Raw genomic sequence first — 17,481 nt, 5'->3', positions numbered from 1 at the left:
AGATCTGCTATGTTTGTGTCTTGGAAGAATTAGAATTATAAATACCAAAACATACCCACTGGTTCACCAGGATCTCAGTGATGTGTGTGACACAATTCTCAGTGATGCGTGTGACACAATTGTAGAAATTGGCACAAACAAACAAAAAACCACCCAAAACTACCAGGTTTGATTGTAGTATAAGGTGAGGCCCACCCCCCACCTCCGATGTGCTTACTCCTTCTAGAAAAGAGAAACAGCAAAGTGAAACCCAGAAGTCCCTGGCTCCCATGCACACCATTCTCTATAACTCTCTCCCTTCTCATCTTGTTCTCAGGGAGCCACAGTACTGTGACGTGAGCATGTGGTTTTATTAAACAGAACACAGTGGGAAATGGGACTTTTTTCCATTTATGTCAAGAGAACCCACCAACAAACAGCATGAGAAAAACCCGGATGGCCACGATGTGTAGGCACACACTTAGAAACTAACGTTTGACCTCCCAGTTGGGTGGAGTGGTTGAAGAAAGTCAAGTGGATAGACATTAGAAAACTAGCTGAGAAATTTAAACACTGCCTGTAAGGTGGATGAGAACAAAGGTGGGCACCATGCTGGTCTCTAGTCCTTTCCATGGTGGCTGTGCTTCTGCTTGCCTCCAGGTGACCGAAGACTCACCCTTGAACACTGACTGCAGTTGCAATCACACAATGCTCTCTTCCACTTTCAGAACTGTTTCCCCACAGGGACTCCCGGTAGGAGGTGTGCAGGAGTGTGGCAGAAGGGCCAGTCCAACTTTATATGACTGCACAGGTAACAGACCTTCACAACGGCACAGCCCCGCTCAGAAGTTTCTATGTATTTACAAACACACAGTTGTACATATATACATGTCAACAAAATACAGGGCATTCTAAAAATTAGATCCATCTTAATACATTTTAAAACGTTATTCCGTCAATACTTTTAAAAATTATTTCCCCATAATCTAAAGAAACTCCCTGTCCCACAAACTAATATGGTTTCTGTTTACATTTTTCCTTCTGAGAATTTCTTTTCCCTTGTTCCTTGATATTTCCCCCCAAGACCTCTTCTGACTTCCCTTCTAACAGGAGCAGAGTCTGGGCCCCAGCTCTCTGGGCCGGGCTTCTGCCTGGAGCGTCCGTCTCCAGCAGCCCGGTGTCCTCAGGAGTCCAGCTCCAGCTGCTCTTGATCCTCACTGAGTCTTAACATCAGCTGCTGCTCATAGTAGAGGCTCTTAGCATAGTTGATTTCTTGTGATAACTTGACAGCAAGGACCTCAGATTTCACATGCACCTAGGGAGGAGACAAGAAGGAACACATTGCCCTGAGATGGGTGGCCAAGCATAACCACAGGGCATGGGCAGAGGACAGCCACCCCAAAGCAGTTCCCATCTGAACATCCAAGACAAAGAGATTCCCAGGGGCCTGTGCCTGCTTCACTCTGATCCAAGCTTTTAGTTTATGCCCCAGGTTATCACCACCCATAACTGATGAGCTTCCATTCAGAGGTAGGCAGGACAATGGACTGAACTACTTATTCAAGTTCAAAGCCTAGTGGGGCCGGGCACATGGAGAATCAGCGAGTATGTGCTAAAGGCTTTCTTACCCAGTGTACTTCATTGCTAACCTGCCTTGAAAGGGGGAGACAGGGGTGGGAAGGCACAGCTGGTGAAAAATGCACTTTGGGGCATTAACTTGCAGCCAACCAACTCTGATTTAAGTCACTGACCCTAGGAGGGGCTGACAAGCTCAAACCCATTCCAGTTCATCCCTGAGAGAATAGAGAATGCTGAAGTGTTCCTGGTGAGAAACCCAGCCAAGATGGTTTTTCTGGTCTTAGAAAGAGCTGAGATAAAAGCAGCCACTCAAAAGGGTGGAGCTTTGCGGATGCAGCAGGAGGACCAATGTCTGGAACTGTGACTCACTCGCCCAGCTCAGCAGAGCAAGTTCTTTAGACACAAGTGATGGGTCAGATGGGTCAGCTAAGTCTGAGCCCTAGCTTGTGTCACAATCAGCTATGTGGCCTGAAGGGATCACTTGCCTTGGCCCCTCTGTCTCTAATAGCACTGTTAGGAAGTGCATGCTGGAAATTTTTGGGTCCATCTCCACCCAAAAGTTCTGACACAGTACCTCCTACCCTACGGAGATGAATACCAGTCTTATTTACAAATATCTATTGAATGTACTTCCCATTACTTCTGTTCATAGATCAAAAGGTTGTGGTTTCCTGATACCAGAAAAACAATACAATATGCGCCCTGTCCTGGACTCAGGGTGCTAGCACTTAGCACCATGTTTCAGGGACACAGAACCCTATGAATCATGTCACTGCTTTGTGTTGATAGGTAACTGAGACACAAATGTAAGAGAGTACACCCAGGGCTTCCAGCAGAGCGGGAGCAGAACATTCAGTGCAGTTCGAACTTCCCACTGGAGTCCTCAGAGTAAAGCAGGGGTAGAGCAGGGTTTGCCCATGTAAGTGGTAAGAAGCAGCTGTACTCACCATTGGCTTTTGGTGCGATGGGCCTGGGATGGACACGCCACTGCTGGAATTTGCAGCTTTCTTGGTCACTTGCACATACACCTTCCCATGGTCTTTGGAGACAAGGCAGTGGTAGAGGTCATCATATTTGACCTCAAGGAAAATGGCCTCTCGGTCTATGTAGTCCCCACTCTTCAGGAAGTACACAGCTTTGGAGGAGATGAGCACGCAGTAGCTATCAATGTTCTCCACTGCTATGAAGCTGCATGGGAGAGAGAACTCGTGATGCTGAGCTGCTCCAGGTCAGGGCCAGGCAGATTCCTGCTGAGGTCTAAGGTCTGAGGCCCAGGTTCCCCAGGCTTTCCAATTATCACCCTCATTGTGCATGTGCATGTGCATGGCTTTATTACTCTGGGACTCAGGATCCTCATCTGTAGGTTTGTATTAGAGAGAACTTGGCCTCAGGAGCTGCTGTTCATGGCTCATGGCTCTCTGCTACAGGGTACTCATGAACATTAACAAGTAATATTTGATAAGAGTTTCAAACAGAGAAAAGAAACCCTGTTCTGATATGGGCTTTGTGGGGTGCTGCATGAACTTTTGGATACTTTATGAGTTAGAGAAAATGGAAACAATGCTGTGCTGACAGGACATGTGACACACTAGATAGACCATGAGGAGAGACAGTAGGGGTAGGAGATAGTGAGGGGACAGGTCTGCCAGACTGCAAACAATAGTATTTGTATACCTGCATTTACTTCTTCCCTGTGACTGCCCTGAGAAGAGGTCACCTGACCCCTGTTTAGTATGGCCAGGGTCATGGGGCTTGTGATACCAATGAACTCTCAGAACTGTAATATCACTTCTAAAAGCTCCCAGGCCACTCAGAAACAGCTTAGATTTGAAAACCAGAGAGAGAAGCCTGAGTCCTGGAGTTCCTGCAGCAGAGCTCACAGACTGATGTGGAAATTTATGAAGGTCACATCTCTCTGTTCAGCTGAGCCAAGAGTAGACACCTTGAAAGCCTTCTCAACTTCGTGGCCACCTGTATCTTATGGTGTGGCTGGGCATCAGGGACAGTAAGGACACACCACACTGCGTGATGTCAAGCATACCAAGAGCTGACTGACAATAGGCGGGTGGAGAACCTTGGGGTTTTAAATTGTGTTTGCTCAGAGCCAAGGCTCTATCTGGAACAACCATGGATCCAGGTTAAGGGTAGCCTTAGTTCAGGGTCACAAAGCACAAAATCATCAGAAAGGGTAGAGTCACTGAGAGCAGGACAGGGTCAGTTTGCTGGTAGCCAGGGATTTGGCTGTCAGATCTAAGCATGGCTGGCCCTCACTCTCCTCTGTACCTCTCTAGAGCATCCTTCACTCTCCTTCCTATTCCCCTACACCGAGTCACCATCCTTCCCCTCAAGGCTTCCCCAAATACCCTGGTCCTTGATTGCTGCTGACCTTTCAACACCTTGGCCTGTCAATAACATTGCCAGAGGAGTCCTTCTGCTTCTTGCTAAGCATTCTGGCTTCAGTGGTGCTCTAAGCACCAGTGTGGTCCATCGTATACCCACACGACTTCCTGAGTACCCACCATTGAGTCAGCCACCCATGAGGACTTGCTAAGTACCCACGTTGTTCCAGTCATTTTAATTATGGCTCCCATGACAAAAATTGAGGTTTGCTGTTCTCATTTAACTGGTTGGCAATGCTGAGAATGTAGACTTGTAAAGTCTCACTGCCAAAATTAGAAGCGCTCAGCCTCTCTTGGTGATCAGCAGGCTTAGCACAGCCTCCTTATGCTCCACACTCAGAGTCCAGGGCAGTATTACTGTATGAAGAGAAGGGAGGAGGAAAGACACAGAAAGACAGAAGGATCTACAGAACGAATAGAGAGCATCTCGGGGACAGCTGGTACTGGATGGAAAATGAGCTGAACACACAAAAACAGCTTTGCTCTAGAGCACAGGTGGGCTAGGCGATCAGCCGTGAAGGCTCTCTAAGGAGAGTCCAAAGGTGGCCAGGAGGCAAGGCGAGAGCAGGCATGCAGATTACAACATCTAGGAGAGCCTTGGCAACACACAGAAAAATGCCTTTATACCAAAGGGCACAGGGGCTGGTCCTGAGCACACATCCCAACTCCCTGTGGGAGGCCGCAAATGGCTCGCATCCTCTTATAGGCCAGGAAACGTAAGAAGGACTTGTGGCTCTGAGCCACGGGCGCTTCTAAAAAGCAGGCAGCATGGCAAGGGAAATCTCAGCTAGGCTAGAAAGGAGAGCCCACAAGTTTGGGGCTCTGACCAGGTGGCTTACAGCTTGGAGACTCAGCTCCTTCATCTCTGAGGGAGATGGTGCTGCCTACCAACTCCTTCAGTTAGGATAAATGGAGAAGATGCATGTGGGGATAGAACAGGTTCAGTATAGCATTCCTCATTGCCTGTATCTCCACTCTGGGCCTAGGAGCTCACAGCTTTCACTGTATTCACTGTTCCAAAGCCTTTAAACCAAAAGCAGATCAGAACTGAGTGCTGGGTCAGGAAAAGAAAGAGAGTTAGGCAATGACAGCTAATGGCTGTCTCCCCATTTTCCCTGAGGCTTCCTCTGTAACCCGTTACCCAAGGTCAAGGTTTTGGGTCCCATCACCACCACTGCTGTCAGTCTGCTTGACATCCCCCCTCCCTCCCAAATCTAGAAACTGCATCAAAAAGTCACTCAAACAGCTTGGGGCAGACCCTTCTTCTGCTGATCCTGATCCCGAACTTGTCACTCGCTCTGTGAGGAGTTAACTCAGGGGGCACAGCATTGGCTTTCATTCTTCTGACATATCCTCTCAGTCCCCCTTTCCTCTGTGGCTGCCCATCTGCAGGTCAGCTCTCTACAGGCTCTGTACCCCATCCCCAGCCAACAGAGAAGCAGAGGCCATGGCTGAAACATGGACTCCGGCTTTCCAAGTTCTATCTACAGCCACTTTTCACTGCTGCTGGCCCACATGGGGTGATGGAAAGCCTCTTGAGTGACAGAAGAGGGACACTCTATCTGTCCTTTGAGGGCAGAGGGAAGATAACAAACAAACGCAAGCACCAGGATAAGTTCTGTCCTTCCAGAGGAGGACAGAGAGGCCCTCTCTTCATAACTAACCACCAGAGGCCCACGACCAGTGGCTCAGGCTTCTCTTAGGACAGAAACTGTCTATGTTACAGGCAGTTGGCAATAAGGGAAATAACTGAACACCTCTGTTTATCTCCTTTGTTATCTCCCTCCCCTCCAAAGCAAGTCTGACTTGCTAGACTGTGGACTTGCTGAGGAATACCACAAAGTTGTAATTGACCTGGTGCACAGCGAAACACTGGGCAAGGCTTCAGAGATGACAGAAAGGATGCTAGGAGGTATGGAGGAACCTGGCGACACACAGGTACCACACTGGGTGTGGATGCCAGGGGCTGTGCCGCCCTCAGAACTTCAAGCAAGCCACTGAGTTCTATCTAAGCTGCTGGACACAAGTCTTCAGGTGTCAAACGTTTCTGATAGGTTATCGAGAGAAACAGTGCCCACCTAGTCATGTAAGGCCCTGGAGTCCATTCCCAGCAAAGGAAGGAGGGACAGACAGAGCAAAGGGGATTCCACTATTCCTCATTTCCTGAATCCTTTCTGATTTTGCTAACCATGTAAATGAATTGGTTCCATTAGAAGAGAAAGGTAGCAATTTTAACATGCTGCTTTCCTCGGGATCCTCGTCTTCAAAATTCCCTCCTACCCTGCCTCTAGGAGACAAGACCTAAGGAGAAAAACCTGAAGTTTACAAGCCCTAAATATTCCTTTCTGTCTAAATGATGAAAGAACTCAGGGACCAAGCTGCTGAGCACGGCGGCTTCTGGATCACAAAGCCAGAATCGTCTTTGTGCCTGCAATCTGATAAGATATTAGAAACAAAGTGGATATTCATAAAAGACAAACAAACAAAAACATCCAAAGGGTGACTGCTAGCCACAAACTGGCATTGTTGGGAAAAGTTAACCACACAGAGTAAGTGTTATTTTAAGATCATCTTCACATAGGATCCTGATTTAAGATGGAGGGGAACAGGAAGTAAAAGAGGCGCACGGCATTGATGAGCCTGCGATGGAGACTTAGCAGACCTTGAATTGGATGTCAGTGACAATCCGTTCAATACTGTTTAATTAAATGGAAAAAAACTCCACAAAACTAAATGCAACTTGATGTGGGAGATCAAAGTTGACGCTGCTGTGGTGCTGGGGGACTTTGTGGGGTTTTCACTCCATCAGGAAGTAATTACACAATATTTTCCAGAAGTGAAACAGTGAGTCTAACTGGAAAAAAATGTGGAAACATTTAGTTAGAACAGTAGAGCAAGGTATTAAAGACCCCTTTAACGGGTTAACTCTGAGGGGAATATGCAAATAATTAGGTCCTTAAACATGTTTTTAATTACAAATCTAGGATAAAAGTCAGAGGTAGAAGTCAGCACCCGTGTTTTTCCTGAGAACGCCCTTCCTGCAGAGGGATGACTGGACCACTCACACAGCCCGGAGTACAGGCTGATAACAGAGGACACTCGGAGCTGCCTCTGCTAGAGCCCCTGGTGACCTCTCCTATATGCCCAGGAGACTGAGGTCACATGCCTCCCTCACCACCCACTGGCCAGGCTCCACCTTCAGAGTGGGAGGAGATACAAAGTCTTCATCTTCAAAGTTAAAATCCAGCCAGCAACTGTGCCCAGATCACATGAACTTCAAGTGTTTGGTGAAACTCATTTTGCTGATTTCATCCTGACTGCTGGTCTTAGTTCACTGGCTTGTTTCCAGGGTGTGTACCATGTGGGCAGCAACTCCATGGTGCCTGGACTATACAACATGTCCACAGTGTTTTTCTGGTCTTATTGTCATTCTATTATAAATGAATCTTGTTGGGAAGTACAAGGGATGGTTTGGATCGAATAGAGGTAAGTTAGCAAAGAATTTAAGATTTAACACACAAAGATCTGTAATTTTACTTAGCCCACCCTCCTTTTTGAGACAGGGATGCCAGGCTGACTATGGAAGGTAGCTGAGGTGACTTTGAACTTGTGATCCTCCGCCTCCATTTCCTGAGTGCAAATGCTACTAGTCTTGGTTTACGCAGTGCTGGGGATGGAACCTGGGGCTCTGAGCATGCTAAGCAAACATTCTACCAGCTTAGCTACATCTCTCGCCCCTCACTTAACCCTTGATAGTCCCCCTAAACCCCCATGGGATATGAAAAACGGGACATGTGTTAACACAGATATTGAACTGCAGCTTTCCAGCTGAGTTTACTGACTGATCTGAATTCCAGGCACTACTCTAGGTTCAGAGGGTTCTCCAGTGAGTGGAACACCCTAGCCATCACTGGCTGCCATTCTAGTACAGTCTATATCATGTTGCCTGGCCGAGAAATGACTCTTTAGGTCTAAGTCTGAGGCCCAAGACCTCATCAATGATGTAGTTTATGGGACGATCTTAACTCTCTTAGCCTCAGAAATGAGGAAGTTTCTGTTGTTGAAGCCACTCAGTCCTCAGCATGTTGTTATGGTAGGCTCAAGGTAGAACCGGCTCAAGGGAAGACTTGCACAACGTTATTTAGAGACGCTCCAATGATACCAAGGCAAGATACACTTAGGGAGACCCCATATCCCATCTCTAAAATTCTAGACTTCATTTTCTATGTCCTCATTCAAACAAGATATGAAATGGGGAATGAGTCTTCCTGTACTGTCTCAACCAATGATACTGAAGGACACCCCCAGGAGCTAATCTTCCCCTGAACTCTTCCACCAGCCAGCAATATCCACAATGCCAGATCCTCCCTCGCTTGCTTCACTTTAGAGGACACACGTTACACGAGGGCATTTCTACACCCCAAATTCAGTCCTCTCACATTTGGTCAAGTCACAGAGCACTTACATTCATTCTGAGGATTTCCACAAAATAGTGCCAGAGACTGCCATGGTTACCATGTCAGCTAAGAATAATCTCACTAGCTGAAAATGTGTAAGAGTGACAAAATAATTAAGAAAACTGCATTTCCAGAATATTCGAAGGGTAATAATTTGCTGCTTGGTTTCAGTTTGTTAGCATTCTCTAGCAAACACTAGATACTAAAGTTAAAAAAAAAATTATGGGACAAAAATCCCTTAAGACTGAGAATATCTCATGCACTGGCCGCTCTGAACTGACTACAGAGACTGATAGCGCAGAGACTACACAGCAAGGTCTGCTCTGGAGCAGGCCGGGCGGGAGCCGCGGGCCGGGAGCCGCAGGCCGGGAGCCGCAGGCCGAGCCACTCCCTCTGGTAATGACCATTTACAACCTGCCATTTAGGACAAGTGATTCTTTAGTCTCTTCCAGGGTTGTGTCAGCATGAGGCTCCTGGCCCATAGAAAAATTTCTCAAAGACAGAGGAGGCAACACAGTAGACCAATGGGCTGTTTCTCCACCTCCCCACTTACAACTCGTCCTGGATGTTGTCTGTTAACTTGAAGAGCTGTTCCTGTCCTTCTGCCTGGCTCTCAGAATATCGAGGAAGCAGCCCCTGGGGTCCAGTGCAGCAACGTGGTTTCCGAACCCTCTGGGCTTGGGTCCTAGAAGGGCAAATGGACAAGAAGAGGTTAAGTCACAGTTACAAAGATTTTCCCTCCTCATTTAAAAAGGCATTGCTTAATCGACAGGATCCAGTTGCTGTAGGCCCGTGTGGTCTATCATGCCCACTGTGAATTCAGACTGGACTTCACAATCTGGGCTATAAGATTATTACGATGCTCAATCAGCTAACTTCCTCAGCTGTCCATTTCACTTTCTGTGTAATGGGATGACACAACCTACCTGTTGGCTGGGAAATCAAGAAAAGTGCTCACTGGGCTTCTGCTAGAGAGCATAGATTACCTACACCATGGCTATTTACGATGATTATCATGAGCCTCCCTGTGGCCCACACCATTTGCTAGGGATCTCTTTGGGTCGGTCCTCTGGGGACATGCAATGGGTTCAGGAAGAACACAGCAGGGCCCTAGGCTTCAGTGTGAATCTGCCATGCTGCCAGGCTCCTGTGGTGTGAGCTCAGTCTCCCTGGTAAAGGGTAAGGAATGCAGCAGCCACGTGAGGGGACTAGTCCCAGGCCACAGCAGCAGCCCTAACTCATGCCCTTGGCTGTTGGTTGCCTAAAGGAATCTGCTTTGCTATGGCTTTCAGGGTCGGCTGCTGTTGTCTTTCTCCACCAACCATAGACAGGATAATTGATAAATACTTTTTGGTGTTTTCCTAGAAACAGGAGTCCATATTTGTCTTGGACAGACAGCACATACTTCAGATGACTGATAAGAGTGTCCTGGGTCTGTCCTTAGCCGTGTACTTGCTGTACTTTTTATTATTTGTTCCTGGAACCCACTGAAGCAAAACATCCCTCTCTAGACATACCTCAAAGAGGGGAACAGGCAGCCACACTGAATCAGCACTTTAGAACCACGTACTAGCGGTAGTAGAGACAGACTAACCAGGAAGAAGTCCTCTGCAGGGCAAGTCTGGGTAGGACCCTGGAAGCAGAAGTCTGGAACTGCTACAGGCTATCTGCAGAGCTAGGATAACTGCAAGTGTTTCTGCACATGGGTTAGGCTGAGTTCACCAGGCTGTGGGTCCAGATGCCATGGGGGTGAGGGGGTGGGGGAGGTGTATGTGTGTGGTAGTTCTTAGGAAGCCAGAGGGTCTCCCACTCCCAGACAATTCTCAAACATTTAGGTGTGAGGGTACTTAGGTCCTCTGGCTGTGTTTTCAGGAGTGACTTGCATGAGGGTTGGTTCCATTTATAGAACATATTTACATATTCCCACTATGCTTAATCTCCACTCCTCTTTCAAGGTTTAGGCTTACTAATGTGCTTATCACCAAGTTCCCCCAAAAGCAGGGAAGGTGGTGTCCTTGGCAGACATTGTGAGTCCACTGGGAGAGGAACTTCATAACTGTTAATCTATGGATGCTAGCAGATCACCATATGCAAGGGGCCCGCAGGAAGGGGCTGGGTGGGCTTTCCAGATGGCCTGTCCTAGTTTCCTGGTCTGGTAAAATAATCGCTATCATTTCACTGTCTAGACTGATCAATAACATGTCTTCCCCAAGGCAATCCCATGGTTCTTTTGCCGAAGAGGCTTCTGAGCATCATCTCATCTTTCTAAGAGAAAGGTCCAAGGTGACTCTGTCTAGTCCACTAGGGAAGCAAAGACCAGATATGAAACCTTAACCTTTGTGGATATGTGTCCTGTTCCTTTCAAGATACCAGCTTTCCTTAGTGCATAACAGCAGGGTGAGGGAAAAACTGACTGTGAGCTCTCCATCCCTCTGAAGGAACCGATAAAGACTGGCAAACCAATGAAAGGTGGCAGGCTCCTGCTCCTGAGCTCCTAGAAGTCACACCAACTGCAGGCCAGCTTAGACCGGAAGAAAGTGTATAGCATGTCACCATAAAGTTTATTCCTTGGCTTCGTGGCTTTCTCTGGAGCCCTTTCTCAAACTTTATCTCCACGCACAATATATTTATCTAGCCTTCAAACTATAACCCCACACACAGGTCCATCCAGAATGAGCAGCTCCCTTATGGGCATGTCCATATACCTATGTGCTATGCTTATCTTTCCCCCAATTTTCTGCAGAGGGCAAACTACCCCCAATTTTAAGGTCCTCTTTTGGTGGTCTATTAAATACCAAGAGCTAGGCTGGACTCATTGCCTAGTGCTGGGGCCTATAGGAACTCACTGTGATGTGCAAAACTCATGTTCATGTCAATATGATATACAAAGGAAAACCCCACAGCCTCTCCTTATAAACCTAGCTCAAAGAGAGGACAAGCTGTGTAAATGAGGGGCTCCCCACAGAGGGGTTATTTGAGAGTATTCTTTAGAAAGGTGAGAGGCAGATTAAAGGTTCTCTTCCTCATTCTTCTACAATGTTGAGTCAGTAACTAAAGCTAGATTTTCTTCACTAAAACACAACTAAGATTTCAAGTTCTCATGTCCAGGTTGGTAGTTTGTGAGCATGGTTTGGGGATGGTGTGTAAAGCCACTGTGAGAACAAATCTGAACTCAAGCTTGGTTAATAACAACAACAGTGGCAGCAGCAGCAGCAGCAGCAGCAGCAGCAGCAACAACAACAACAACCACCACCACCACCACCAAACATAAGCAAATGTTTCCAAACCCAGGAGCTGGTACGAAGGTTATGAGGTGACCTTCACTGGGTAGAAGTGTTCTCATAGTCATCTGTATGACTCTGTAGACACAGACATATGTAACTGACTGGCTGTTAAGTCACCCTCTTTTGTCCCAGTGAGCCAGGCACTGGGAGGAAGACATTAGGATGGCTTCCTCATGCTCTGTTCAGGGCCTGCCACCATCACTGGCCTCTTTCTTTATTTGAACAAATAATACATAGCCCCACTGCTGACCACAGCGTGGGTCTTTTGCATCCAGACACCCATTATTCTTTTGGCATAGCCCTGATCCCGAATCTTGTGTCTATTGCCCGTGTTCTTTCTTAGGCTTTCTTCCCACACTTCAAAGTGTGCTCTGGCACACCAGTGTTGTCTATAACCTCTAACCATGTTGATAATTGCAGATGCCACTGTCTATTGAGAGGGTTCAGCCATTCCCTTGGGCAGCTGGAATTCACCTGTGTCTGTTTACTAATACCCCATAGTATGAATATCTGAGTGTTGGCCCAAGTCTTGCTATTATAAGTGATGTGGCTATGAATATTCTTGTGCATTTGAACAACAAATATAATAATAATAATACACATTTCATATTATTTAGATACACACATTTGCATACATGCACGCACCCTTTCTGCCAGATTTCAGGATACTAAAGTTTGTTGAAGAGGAAAATTTTAGCTTCTTTTAAAGGGGTGAAACCATTTTGCACTCCCACCATGATGCAGTAGAAAACATAACTATCCACACCCCTTTCAATGCGTGGTACTGTCTAGGGCAGCACTGATTACTATGCTGTCGCTGCCACATGGCTACAGAGCATGTGAGATGTGGCCAGTGTAACAAAAGAATCAAATTTCAAATTTACTTTCACATGAGAACCTGTCTCAAAACAAGCAGACAAAGGAAAGGAAAAGAAAGGAACGTCGGGGGTGTGGCATATGCCCAGCATTCAGGAACCAGAAATGGTGGCAGGGGGTTGGGGGGATAGGGTGTCAATAATTCAAGGCAAGCCCAAGTTAATAGCAAATTAAAGGCTAGTCTGGACTACAGAAGATCCTGTCTCAAAAGATAGAAACAAAACGAAATTAAATTGGTCCATACTTAGCTCTATGTTGGAGAACCCAATTTAGAGTCTATTTGCATTTGGTTTGTTTGTTTGTTGTGGAGATGTGTGTGCATGCCATAGCATATGTGAGGAGGTTAGAGGACATCTGTTGGGTGTCTCTCACTGTGGATTCTAGAAATCAAGCTCAGGTCAAGGTTGGGCAGCAAACACTTTACTTGCGAAGCCATCTCACCAACTGGGTTTAGATTTTTCAGTCTGCTGCTGGAGTGGGTATAAAATGGCCTCAGTGCTTTCTTATTCCACCTCCTTTCAGATAACAGAATAATGGCATTCTCTGATAGCTATTCTCGATTATAGACTTGACTACATCTGGGAAGTCAATTTGTTGGACACTCCTGGGAGAAATTTTCTTAATCTGATTATTTGGATAAGGAAGATCTACCCTCATTCTGGGCCATACCTCATAGTGGCAGCCTACATAAAAGGCTAAGGATAGTGGCTGGAGAGATGGCTCAGCGGTTAAGAGCACTAACTGTTCTTCCAGAGGTCCTGAGTTCAAATCCCAGCAACCACATGGTGGGTCACAACCATCTGTAACGGGATCCAATGCAATCTTGTGTCTGAAGGCAGCTACAGTGTACTTATACATGATAAATAAATAAATCTTTAAAAAAAAAAAAAAGGCTAAGGATAAAAGGAAGCTTTGTATTTTGCCTGCTTGTCCCCACTTTCTCTGGCAAGTTTATCTATCCTACTGAGGCCAATTCTAATGTAGTCAAAAGACCAGCAGATCCAGGAATCCTCTAGATTAGACAGCCGAGCCATCCAGCATCTTGGATGGAACAACTGCCAGATTCTCAGCCGTTGTGTTGTGAGACAGCCATTGTTAGCCTGCCTGGGTCACAGCCTGGAAGTCAGTCTACTAGCTCCCCATTATATCTACACACTCACTCTACCATTTGTGCTTCTTCAGAGAATCCTGACTAATATGGTACTCCAAGGTGCTAGCTATGGCTCCTGTCATTGGTGCTGGGGCATGAAGGTCAAGATTAAAACTGTTCTGCCATCCCACTCCTAATTGTCAAGATGGGCAGCCACTTGGGCAATATCTGGTACCACACTAAACAGGAGGTAGAAAAAACCCCCACTCACCTCCTTGGGTAACCAAGTTTCTTGACCAACACTGAGAACAAGAGTGAGTTCAGTGTGTGCAGTCTCTGCCTCCACAGCCTTTGTTTAGCCAAAGGGCTGCGGTGCACTTAATTGCTGCCAGCTGGGGGTTGTCGGCCATTTTAAGCCCTCAGCTGCTGCGGTTTATAAATTTCACAGCATATAGGAAGAAGCAGCCCTTTCAGTCAACCAGCTAATCCAAAATGTCAGCACCAAATGAACTTGAGCTTTGAACTCCATGAAAATGTCAGGAGGCTGCGATACACCATGGATGCCTCTTCCCCCAGGGAAGAGGCTACTCACACAGTGGCTGATACACTGCAGATACCCACCCAGGGAGAGCATTCCATGAATACGCACTTCATCTGGTGGGGGCTATGTGACAGATACCGGAGGCCCCCAAACCAAAGATCAGAGCAATGAAAACAACCTCTGTCATAGTCTTGAAGCAACAGTAAATCCAAACAAGGTGGTGGACAGATCTGACCAGTTCCACTCGGTTGATCTTGCCTTTCAGCCCGGGGTCAGCAGTTGGCCAGGCCATGATTTGTTCTTTGCTTGTATGATGAGTAGCTGTGTCACAGGGCTGTTAGTTGGAGACAGATGGTTGTGTATGTCCATACCCCAGCATAGTGTAAGCTGATAGCTGGTTGAGAGGTCTGTCATTGTCGAAGTCTAACAAGCAAGTGGTATCCACACACTATCAGTAAATGAGTAGAAGGTGTGCACAGACTGTGATGACCAAGCACAGGAGATGTTTATTCAGCAGAAGGCTACCATCTTACTGAGGGTTGTACTAGCTGACCTCTGAGGAGTGACAGATGATGTTTGCATTTATTTTATATGTGAGCCCAAGATTTTTGTTTTTACTATCTTACTGATATGCAGTGTGATTAACCAAGCTCAAATAATTAGACTAAAAACAGAAGGTTGGCCCAGACTCTCAACATCGACTGTTTAACTGCTAACAGCTATAAGGGATCAGGGGCCTTGGCTGAATGGCTCCAATAAGCATTTGTCATTGCTGTGAATGGAACCAAACAGTCTACCCAGTGGCACCACCGGCACTGGGGAGCCCGATTTGGCTAACACACTCTGATGCCTACTGTAGTAGAGCGTCTGAGGTCCAGTGCATCTCTGATCTGCAGCTCTCTTGTCTCTGTCCCATAAATCCATTTGCAAACACTATGAGGAATGTGCTTCTCCCGGACAAAAAGACTTCACTCTACTCAGTGTACAGTGTGGTGACAAGGAAGCTTGAGCTTGAAGAGCAAGTCCATTTACAAACTGTTTCCTTGCTTATAAGACAAAGTTGATGACCGGCAGGATGGCTCAGTGAGAAGAGCCACTCACTGCCACGAGTTCAATCTCCAGGACCCACGTGTGGAAGGAGAGAATCAACTTCCATACTTCACCATGGTATATATGCACTCGCACCACATGTGCACTCGCACACACACACACACACACACACACACACACACACAATGAATGTATATAAAATATTAAAACGAAGTTGATAATAGGCTGTCACTGGGAGTAAATAAGTCAATAAACATACAGTGTTCAGAGTGGGGTCTAATTTATACAACACACTCCATAGAATGGCACTGAAAGCACAGAGAAGGGGCTGGAGCTCAGACACATGGGCCGGAGGGGGAGGAGCTCATGGCTTGCCACTTCCTTTCCTGTGGATACGCCACTCCCCTCTCTGGAGCTCTGAGGTCAGAGTCATGTGTAAGGCAATACATAAAGCCCTACACCACACTTGTGCCACTGAGAATGGGGGAGATGTTGACTCAAGGAACACAGAAATCCGATTTATATTGTTAGGTTTTAACAGTCCAGCAGAGACGACTTCCTGGGCTGGGTTTGCACCCATCAGTGGGATTCACACCTGACTTGTTTATAGGGGTCAAGGCTCTTTGTAATCTCACGCATTTGGGGACAATGTGACACTGTGACCGTGACAGCTGGTAGGACTAACGCCAGCAGATGTGTTGCTGGGACTTCAACTTGAGTACAAAGATACTCCAGCCTTTTTCTTGGTCAACTGCCTCCAGGGTGAGACTACCTGTTTACTTCAGCTGGCTTCAGAGGGCCAAGAAGGCTCACTTTATAATGAATTCTGCCCAGCTGCGAGCCTTGGGAAAGGTTCCCAAAATGTCATAAATCTGCCTGCATTCTGGGGTTGCTTTATTTTATAAAATGGCCGACAACTTTTAGGATCATTACAGGAAAGGGGAACTAAACAACCAAAGGCTTTGTGTTTTATCCCTGACCCCAAACCAGAATCTATTGTTGACCAGATTCACACGCCTGGCAAACCTGTCACTAATGCTAACTCCAGGATTGTTTCTGCCCATTAAAGCTGGTCTGTAAGGCTAGTGAAAGAAAAGCTGATTTTCAGATAATTTCTGACCAACAACAGTATAATGTGAAAATCCAAAGGAAGAAATAAGAAATTATCTCCCAAAAGTTGGTATCTTTTGAGATCAAGGTGGAACAGAGAAAAAAAGCTTGTGGGGAAAGGAAAAATAAGCTATCCCAACTAGAGACTAATTAGCACCTGGACATTGAGAACTCACCTGATTGTCCTCAGCCTGTTTCCTTATCAGCACGTGAGAATGTAGTAGGACTCATAAAATTAACTGTCTAACCCCACCTCCTCCCTTAGAATAAGTAAGTCAACTTAAAACTCATAAATGTGGCTGAGCACAGTGGCTATCACTTTTAATCCCAGTATCTGGGAGACTAAAACAGGCAGATTATCAAGTCTGAGGCCAGTTTGGGCTGCATCATGAGTTCCAGGCCAGCCTGAGCTACAACCTGAGCCTTTGCCTCAGAAACCCAAATCCTTGCCCGTTATGGTAGGGCACATCTTCAATCCCAGCACTGAGGAGGCAGAGGGAATCGAATCTGAGTTAGAGGCCAGCCTGGTCTACATACTGAGTTCCAGGACAGCCTGGGCTACACAGAGAAACCCTGTCTTGAAAAACAACAAAAGCAAACCCAAAACTAAACAAAACTCACCCCAATCCAGGAGTGTAGTATTTAGAGTTTCATTGCCAAAAGCACCAATGTGGGGTGGGGTGTGTGGCATGGCTCCCAATAAGAGTGACTCCTTAAGAGTAACGTTGAAACTGGACACAAAAACATTTTCCCAGTTCTATTCAGATACTAATTTCCTGAAATAATGTTTGTAAAGAAGCAGTGCTAACCAGCTGGAATTCAATATTCAATGAAATTCCTAGAATTCACCATGCATGCATACATACATACATGTCTGTGTATGTACGTATGTTTATATGTACGTATGTATGTATATTACTGGCAAAACGCTTTCTCTGTGTTTTTAAAATAACCTCTCCTGTACAGCCATTGCTATCCCAGGGTCTGGGTCAGGGCCAAAGCCAGGTAGACCTGGAGGTACTGTGGCTTAGGGGCTTGCTGCTTTGGGACTACCTGCTCAGCTTCAGGGCTTCTCACATTTTCCTGTCACACGCAGGGAATGCTGGAAAGAAGGGAA

General features: G+C 46.5%; 1 protein-coding gene across 1 annotated transcript in view; it reads right to left on the bottom strand.

Annotated features, from left to right (window-relative positions):
- Window positions 1-819: 819 nt before the first annotated feature.
- Window positions 820-17,481, bottom strand: part of Vps13d (vacuolar protein sorting 13 homolog D) — a 223,859-nt gene continuing 207,197 nt past the window's right edge. The window contains exons 68-70 of the mRNA XM_032895015.1: window positions 8,967-9,098; window positions 2,505-2,745; window positions 820-1,294 (exon numbers count right to left, since the gene is read on the bottom strand). Of these exons, the coding sequence (XP_032750906.1) occupies window positions 1,163-1,294; window positions 2,505-2,745; window positions 8,967-9,098 (505 nt within the window). The 3' untranslated portion in view covers window positions 820-1,162. The remainder of the gene's footprint in view (window positions 1,295-2,504; window positions 2,746-8,966; window positions 9,099-17,481) is intronic.

The sequence above is a fragment of the Rattus rattus genome, chromosome 1 (genome assembly GCF_011064425.1).
Source record: "Rattus rattus isolate New Zealand chromosome 1, Rrattus_CSIRO_v1, whole genome shotgun sequence".
Classification (NCBI taxonomy): domain Eukaryota; kingdom Metazoa; phylum Chordata; class Mammalia; order Rodentia; family Muridae; genus Rattus; species Rattus rattus.
The sequence above is the reverse complement of the archived record's forward strand: the minus strand, read 5'-3'. Positions and strand labels throughout refer to the sequence as shown.